General features: G+C 45.8%; 1 protein-coding gene across 11 annotated transcripts in view; it reads right to left on the bottom strand.

Annotated features, from left to right (window-relative positions):
* The window catches only part of GPHN (gephyrin), a 369172-nt gene that overhangs the window by 78037 nt on the left and 281794 nt on the right, over window positions 1-9341 (bottom strand). For all 11 annotated transcript variants that reach the window (XM_019551529.1, XM_019551530.1, XM_019551532.1 and 8 more), the window contains one exon: window positions 5758-5895. In XM_019551529.1, the coding sequence (XP_019407074.1) occupies window positions 5758-5895 (138 nt within the window). The remainder of the gene's footprint in view (window positions 1-5757; window positions 5896-9341) is intronic.

Genomic DNA, 9341 nt, shown 5'->3' with positions numbered 1-9341 from the left:
GAACAATTTTCAAATAGTCAATCAGAAGCAATGCAAGGACCTGGAATTATAAAGCTATTTGTTTACTAAAAGACCTATAAATATAGGTCCTATTGTTCCAACATGTGTCATGCACTGTAAAGAACTGAAACCCACATAATGTTGTGCCCTCCAAGTATGATTAATAATTAAGTTTGCCAAGGCACTAAATACTAAATAATAAAAAAAAATAAAATTGCAGTGATTCAAAATTCAGTGCAATCCAATTTCTTCCATGGATTCTAGAGACCATTAATATGGTCCCACAGTTTTGGAAGAGAGGAATGTTCAATTTCTGAGCCTTAAGAACAAATAATCAATGTTTAATGACAGCTTTAGTAGTTGTGAAGATGTCCTGGTTTCATAACTTGAAGTATCTAATTTTATTAAATAGAAACTTATCCATATATCAAATTAAAGCTTAACTTTTCTTAACAATTTCTTAACACATTTGTGGCTAAACCAGGCACCCTTCAATTTATGTGTTGAACAAAAAATTGGGAATATATAAGCACCCTAAAAGAAGTCTGGTGTCCTGGACATGCAAGTGGTGAAAATGAAAGCCTTTAAGGAATGCCATATATCTGAGGCAAATTAAAGATGTGTGTTGGTATAACTCAGTTTGAGACTTTATTATACTAACAAAGTTACAGTTTTGGATAAACTGCACTTTTGTGTGTATGCTTACATTTTATGAGTCAACAACTCCATGTTTAGGATGAAGCAAGGATTTATTTGGGTGATATCTTTTATTGGGCCAACTGCATAGTTGGGATAGAGTTAGACAAGTTTTGAATGCATGGCATTCTTCTTCAGGTCCATTCATGGAACCTCCAAGTGGCTGCTTTACCAAGTATTCCTTCAGGTGATCTGCAGAAGAATGCTTTGCATTTGAAAGCTTGTCTAACTCTATCCCAACTATACAGTTGGCCCAATAAAAGATGTTACATTAAGAAATCCTTGCCTCTTGCAAATTTCCTGGACCATCATAACTACATCATTCTAACACTATAGTTAGGATGGTTTTCTCAGGTCTCTGTTATTGGCATATTATCCTATCAAATCAAACAACTGGTTCACTACTTTTATGTTGTGATGTGGATCTCTACATTTATACTACATAGTTCAAGAATGCCAGGCATTGAAGCTTTTGACCTTAGATGATAGAATAAAAAGATGACAACACCTAACCGGTATTTCGTTTCTGTCAGGGGGAAAGCCTCAGTGGCTTAGTTCTGCAGGACAACTGCATAAATCCTAGGTGAACAGAATCTCAGTTGGGATCAGTATTTTGAGTCTCCAAAATAATCAAGTTTCAAATTTGAATGAAGATTATGTACAGATACTCCAAACTTTAATCTGTTCCTAGTTTGAAGGCTCTCTCTACCAGCCAGCATCTCCGTGAAAGAGCAAGCAGTCTGGCAGCTAGCTTTCACATATAAATTCAGATGTCCAACCGGCAAATGACTGGAGACCTCCCAACAACTGGGATTATCATGAGTTTGATGGAGTGAAAGTAGAGCAGCAGTCAGGATGTGATGAAAGAATGAAGCAATGGCAGGGTGGGGTCCCCGCTAATGGCAGAGCAGAGACCAAGGGAAGGATTGGGTTGACTAGGTGAAGAGGAGAAGAGTGCTAGAGTGGCCTCTGCATCGAACTGGAGCTGGACAGGTAGGAAGAGAGGAATAAGTGAAGAAACAGAAATAAAATAGAGTAGATTAGAGCAAATAATTGCTCCAACTGAACCTTTAAGCTCAGTCTGAAAAAGGGGTGAACAGTCCCACAAGGAGAGGTTACAGGGCAACAGAACACAATATGGAGGGGGGCCAGCTGCAGTTGGAGCACCTTGCCCATGTATACACACCCACATAAATAAATGGTCTCTCCTAATTTAATTTGCATGTTGCTTTTCCACAGTGTATGGGTAGTCATTTATTCTTTAGAGTTCTATTGAAATTTGTAAGGTAAGACCTGAAAACTATAATCTATTCCTAGCATCTCCTTTACATGATGTCTACAACTATCAGTCTAGCACTTTTCACCAGTATTATTTTTATTTTAAGAAGTAATGCTCTCGGGGAAAGAAGTCTTGTATTTAAGTAGATGAAATATTGATATCAGCTATCATGAAGATAATAACATCAATGATGCTGAACACTGTTCAGTATTGAAAACTACTCTGTGAATTAAATGTTTTGGCCCACATTCCATTTGTCTCTAAGATATTTAAGCCACTTACATTAATCTTACATATACAAGTCACTAGGCATGATCCTATTCCATCCCACTCACCAACCAAAGGACCAATGAAATAAGTGGAGAAAAAACAGGCTGTTTGATAGGAGGACGAGGGCCAATCTAACTTTTATTGTAGCCTGGTAGTAAGGACACTTGCTCAAAAGCAGGAGACTGCATTATAGACCCTATTTAGCTACAGGGTGTTTGAATATACTTCTCACACTTCCCAGGAAGTGCTCGAACTACTGAGCTATGAGGTAGCCAGGGCTGGTGGCATCCTGTCCCCTTCCTCTTCAAGCTGGTGCACTTTAGAACAGGGGCGGGCAATTATTTCGGGTGGAGGACCACTTACTGAGTTTTGGCAAGCTGTCAAGGGCTGCATGGGTAGTCCTGCCCTTTGACAGGTCCCCACACCCTGGTCACAATCTTGGGACTGGAAGCCCTGCCCCATTAACCTCTGACCTTTGCCACCGGAAAGCCCTCCCTTGCCCCTGGAAGTACTCCACTGGGAAAAAGGGCTTGCCATCTTAGAGGGAAAAACAAATTATACACTCAAAATCAAACACCCATAATAATATATTTTAATTTAAAAAATATATTTTGTCCTGATTTGTGTGCATTTGTGCTGTATATATAAAAGTGATTGCATAATAGCTCAGAATGCAGTCTTACTCATATATTGCGTGGGGTGTGTAGGAGTGTTGGGGGGGTATGGGTGGGTGTGGGGTTTGTAGGGAGCTGTGGGTGGGTGGGTATGTGGATTTGTGGGGATGAGTGTGTGTGGGGATGGTATTGTGGGTATGGGAGCCACAGGGTGCAGAGCGGCTGGTAGGTGGGCAGGAAAGTGGGGAAAGCAGTGGTGGGGATGGGGGGCCTGCACCCATGTCCCAGGACCAGCACCAGCAGGGCCCAGAGCATGGGGTGCAGGCTGGCAGGGGTCTATGGCAGGGGTTCCCAACCTTTTTATACTGTGGACTTGCAAACTATATAATTTACAGATTTAAGTTTACTTTACATGTTTAAATTTAATTTTTATGAGGTGGGGGCGGGGTCGCAAGGATCAGATTGGGTTGGGGCACTGGGGGACCCTGTAGGAGAAGGGGCTGAGCAGGTGGTGGCTTGGGGGGACACAGGTAAGACTGCCCAGGAAGAAGGGGCTCTGTTGCCTTTCCTAGGAGCAAGCAGCAGAGCTGTCTCCCCGTCCTTTGCTCTAGGCATTTCCCTGCCCACATCACCTTGCTACTACCCAGCCCGCTGTGGGCCCTGGTACCTGGTGCACTTTACTGGGCACAGCCATGGAGATGGGAGTGGGATGGGGCACACAGAGCCAGCTGCCTCTTTCCTGGGGCTGCCCTGCTGCCTGCACGTGACTGCCAGTGGAGGAAGCCGTGGCTCAGTGGTTGTGAACCCGTGGTCTATGGAGTCGGGCTGGGCTGTGCCAACATGAAGAGACTGCAGCTGGCTCGGCTCCATAGAGCCCCTGCCGGCTGGGACCCCACACTCCTGCTGCCTTGCTCTGGGCCCTACTGGTGCTGGCCCTGTGTGAATGGCACGGGCTCCGTGCTCCAGTCTGGATGCCATGCACCCACTCACTCCCAGCCCCACGGTACAGTGGGGATGATTGTGAGAATCCCCGACCCTGAGCTCACCTGTCTGGGCTGAGCAGCGGTGGCGGTGAACAAAATGGTGCTCAGCATGGTGGAAAAGCACACATCCACACTGTCAGCACTCCCTGCTGCAGCTGGTCTGAGTCCACACAGGGCTGCTTGTGCCTGCTCTCCATTGCCACCACAGGGTGCTGGTGACGCCACATGTTGGCTCTCGTTGGCTGCAGCAGGGAGCGCCAGCAGCGGGGAGTGGAGGCCGCTTTTCCCCCATGCTGAGCACCAGTTTGTTCCCCGCTGCTGCTGCTAGCTTAGGCCCCACATTGGCTCTGACCTCACCTGTCAAGCTGAGCAGCGGCAGCAGCTGGGCAAAAACTGCTGCTGGGGCAGAGGAAAGCAGCTCCCCCCTGCTTGTTGCCACTGGGCAGTGTTTGCTGTAGCCACCCGCCCAGAACCTGCACCACACTAGGCTGCGGTGTGGCTCCTTCACCACCGCTTGTGAGCTGTGGCTGTGTGGGGCAGCCACAGGGCAGCTCACAAGTGACAATGAAGGAGACGTACCACAGCCTAGTGTGGCGTGGGCTCCAGGTGGGCAGCTGCAGCAAACACTGCCCAGTAGCAGCAGGAGGGGGGAAGCTCTTTCCTCTGTCCCAGCAGCAGTTTGTTCTCAGCTGCTGCTGCCGCTCAGCCTGACAGGTGAACCTGGAGCTGTCATGGGGCCCAGGCTAGCAGCAGTGACGGGAAACAAACTGGTGTTCAGCGCAGGGGAAAAGTGGCCCCCTGCCTCTGGCGCTCCCTGCTGAAGCTGCCTGTAGCCCACATGGGGTTGCCTGTGCCTGGTCTCTGTTGCCACTGCTGCCCCACGGGGCTCCAGTGATGTGGCAGATAGGCAGGCAGCCCTGTGTGGGTTCTGGCCAGCTGCAGCAGGGAGCACTGGTGGTCGGGGGGCGGCTTTTCTCTTGTGCTGAGCACCAGTTCATTCCCTGCTGCTGCTGCGCAGCCCGAATGGGGTCAGGGCTGCTCGTGGTTGTACCCGCCTATACCACAGGGCTAAGGCAGGCGGGGCTGGGAGTGAGCAGATGCATGGCAGCCCAACAGGAGCATGGGGCCCATGTTGGTGCCCCAGGGCCAGGGGTGGTAGCGCCCAGAACAAGGTGGCAGGAGTGTGGGGTCCTGGCTGGCAGGGGCTCTATGGAGCTGGGCCAGCTCCCCTCTTTCCCTGCTGGCGCAGCCCAGCCCAGCTCCATAGAGCCCTGCCAGCCCATGCCCCACACTCCTGCTGCCCCACTCTGGATCCTGCCAGTGCTGGCCCCAGGGCCCTAGCATGGGACCTGAGGCCCCGACATAGGCCCTGTGCTCCCACATACTTCCAACCCCATGGCCATTCCTGTTCTTACCTGAATCTCCCGCTCTGGTGCAGGGAGGTGCAAACATCCCCATGGTCCCAGACTAGAAGCCCCTGCTGGGCAGGGGCTTCTGGCTAGCGGGTGGGCCTTGCTATTGCAGGAGTCTGCCGTGGCTTTCCCTGGGTCCTACTGCCCCTGGCTGTTGTCATCTTTGACAGGCAGCTAGGGGCAGATAAATATTAATTTTCCAAATTTTGGGGGGCCCCCGGGGGCGGACAGAATGGGCTGGTGGGCTGGATTTGGCCTGCGGGCCATATTTTGCCCACCCCTGCTCTAGAAAGAAATGCAAATGTCACAGCATCAGAAAGATAGTATGCAAGATGGTCCAACTCCTAGAAAAGTGGGCACTTCCCTGGAAGAGAGGGATCCCTGAATTCTGGCCTCTGTTCCCATACTCTTATCAATTACTAGAAATTCAAGTACTAATAACTGATATAATAGAAGTAACTACCTAACCCAAATGAAATAAAACCCAACCATTTGTGAAGTACCTCGGTAATTGATGATTTCTGTTCCAAGCACTGGAGTCATCTCTAGGACTGTGATGAAGGCTTTGTCCATAGATGTAAGAGGAAAGGGCGACATGCGGTGTCTTCTTGCCACCTTGGTAATGTCAACAGCACTGTGACCTACAGAGGGAGAGTATCTAGTTTAAAAAAATAATCCTTGACATTTTCCTTGGGAGTGCCATAGGATGAATTTGATGCATTACAGCTACTGTCATTCAGAAGAATCATATTATGTTTTACAAATTGCATAAGGGCAGAACCTTGTTTATCCCTGAAATGCAGCGCTTTTCACCTATGAGATGAATTACAGCAGCTGTTAAACACTGCATAGCCATTTAGGAAATTAAAGGAATTAATATGTATTTTATAAAATTGAAATAGGGCTACTATCCCTGCTCCTAGAAAAAATGCTTTAGAAGGTTTAGTGACCACAAGAAGTCATTACATCACCATTATGTAATGCCCGAAAGAAAGTGTAGCATTTGACCCCCAGTATCATGATTTGAACATGTTCCAGATCTTGGAGCTAGTTAGCATTAGAGGCAATCTACTCTGATGGTTCTGTTCCTCCCATGCAGACTACACCCATAGCAGTGTGATAGGTGAATATAATTCAACAATCAGGGCCCCTGACTCTGCGGTTCCATACTTTCTTTTCTCTCCTTCCCTCATTTAATATATATATTTACACTTTTAGCCATAAATTTTAACAAGTGGCAGATGGTACTGAACAACATACACTGACTTCATCTTAAATACAAATCACATCTTTTCCCTAGATATTCGAAAGCATAATAAAATCAGCAATTGCACAACTCGAAGTGGCTAAAGTTAAATCCAAGAAAATGTGTAGAGCTTGGTACTTTGATGTAGTAGCCAGCAGTATTCCACACCAATTCATTATTCTTAAAAGACAGTCTGCCACTCATGCATGTCAACACCGACTTCTACTTGATAGACACTCAGGGTTCCTATGCACATGCAGATTACTCCGATGCACTGTCATTCCAGCATGTCAGAGAAGACTCGATTAATTGAGTCTGCTGAAGTGTGGAAATTAACGTGTTCCAGCTGCCTCCAGCATCATGTGTATCAGTGTCCCCATGCTGAAAAACGGCGGTGGGGCACTTTAAACTAAAGCTTGTTTGATGAGTGTTAGTTCAAGCACTCCTCCTGCTTTTTTCAGCGCAAGGATACTGATACACGTGACAGTTCAGGCACTGTAATTATCATGGCTTTTGGAGCTGTGCTCATTAACATTCCCCCACCCCCTTCACCCAGAGCATGTCTATAAACACCCCAAATGCCATATTTTCTCACATACCGCACACCCGAAATAAGACACATACTTTGATGTTTTGGAAAACAATGTAGAAAAAAAAACATTTTTCCAGAGCACTGGCCACCTGTGCCACATAGAATAAGTACTCCTGGAAACATAGTGTCCAGGAAGTGTGGCATCCTAGGAGACAGTCTAGGTGATGCAGCAGGAACTTCCTGGTGTCACAGAATGGCAAAAAAGGTAGGTCCCAGACTCTTTCAAGGGCAGCATCAAGACTGTTTCATCTTAGTTTTTATATGAATTCCTGTAAAGAATAAAGTGTTGCTTCTGTCTCACAAACCTCAACAAGACCATATAGATTACAAGCACCAGCTCACTTGCCCTGAGCCAGCTCAGTTGCATCTTCTGGCATGATGGTGGGAAGGTTAAAACAGGATTCTGCCCCTTATGCTTGCTGAGCCAGGAAGAAGTGGCATCCATTTTGACAGCCAGAACAAGCAGACAGTGTGCTCTAGTATACTTGCTTATTTCTATACTAGCAAAGAAAAATCTGCTTTTCCACTCAGGGCATGAATCCCAATTTTGGGGAAAGGGTGCATGTGATATGTGAGTAAATATGATATTATTATTATTTGTAGTAGTAGTAGTAGGAGTATTTGTTGTATTACTATAACACCCAAAGGTACTCATCATGGACCTCTGTACAAACACAGAACAAAAAGATAGTCCCTGTCTAAGAAAGCTTATAATCTATGATAAAAACACCAGATGGATACAGATGGGCCCCTGTTCCCTGCCCTGGAGCATAAGGAGACAAATATCAGAATGATGGGCAGTGGTCTTAAACCAAAGGCAGCCTATCTATGGTCAAGCTTTTTGTAGGCATTGCAGAAAGGAGAGTTTTAATGATGGATCTGAAGGAGTATAAGCAGGTAGATTTGCAGAGATTTATAGGTAGCTCCCCCCAAGTGTGAGGGATTGCATACAAGAAAGCACAAAATGTTGGTTTGAAAATCAAACAGATATCATGGACAGACTGGTGACAGGAGTTGACCTTTCAGGAATAAATGAGAGATGACTGGAAGAATGGCAATAAGTGAAGGGCTTTGAAAGTAACGATAAGTAGGATACTTTTGGGAATGGCCAAAGAAAAAGTTACAAGGTATGTTAGGGTATGAACTTACAGTGCATCAGCTATTTCACAGTAACTGCCCACATGCAAACTTTTACCATGAGGTAAGCATGAGAAAACCTACTCCACTTTCACTGAGAAGCAAACTATCTGGAATTTATTTCAGTGCATCTATGTGCACATGAACAATTACTATGGAGTAGCTGATGCACTGTTAATTCATATCCTGACCTCTTTGTGTAGTCATAGCCATTGATGCTATACAGAAACATTTGATGCATGCCAGTCAGGGAAGTGCCAATGTTAAAACAACAGCCTAAGAAAATGATTTTGTAGCAGCATTATGGATGAATGTATGTAGGGAAGATTGTTTTTCTGAAGTCCAGACATACAGGTCTCATAATAATAGAAACAGGAGATGATGAAAAACTTGGACAAGAGTTTAGGTGGTGTAGATGGACCGGAAAGGCTGTATCATAGAAATATTATGCAGAAAGTATCTACGAGATTTAGATCCAGCCTGAAAATAAGCACCTCCAGAGAATTCCAAATTATCGATGGTGCCTTGCTTATATACATGAGTGAAAGTCAGGATGGTGATAGTGATCACCAGGGATCCTAGTTTTCCAGGGGAAAAAAAAGCAGAAAATCTCCATGTAAAAAACACAAAAACACATTTTTCCATGACATAACAAAATCGTAGTGGTATCCCATGATAAAAGGCATCATTTCTGCTCTTGGCCAATCAGCAGTGTGCCCCGCTGTCCCCTCACTGATTGGCTGAGAGGCAAAAACCATGGCAAAAATAAAAGAGAGCAGAAATGCCACTCCACTCCCCCCCACCAATGGGATGCTGCTGTACTTCTGGTAGGTTGCAGAAAAACATGGATTTTGCATTTTTCTGCGGTGAATGGAAAACTAGGAACCCTGGTATTCACAATGTTTGAGAAAAGAGGTTGGAAGGAAGTGGTTTTAGCCATGTGGACCTTGATCTGATAGTAAGTCATCCACAAGGAAATGTCAGAGACAGGCCAAGATTTTAATTTAGGTAGACAGAAATAGATTCATAGATTCATAGATTCATAGATGCTAGGGTCGGAAGGGACCTCAATAGATCATCGAGTCCGACCCCCTGCATAAGCAGGAAAGAGT

The sequence above is a fragment of the Crocodylus porosus genome, unplaced genomic scaffold, assembly GCF_001723895.1.
Source record: "Crocodylus porosus isolate Cpor-Errol unplaced genomic scaffold, CroPor_comp1, whole genome shotgun sequence".
NCBI classification, from domain to species: Eukaryota; Metazoa; Chordata; order Crocodylia; family Crocodylidae; genus Crocodylus; species Crocodylus porosus.
This window is presented reverse-complemented; position numbering and strand designations above follow the sequence as displayed.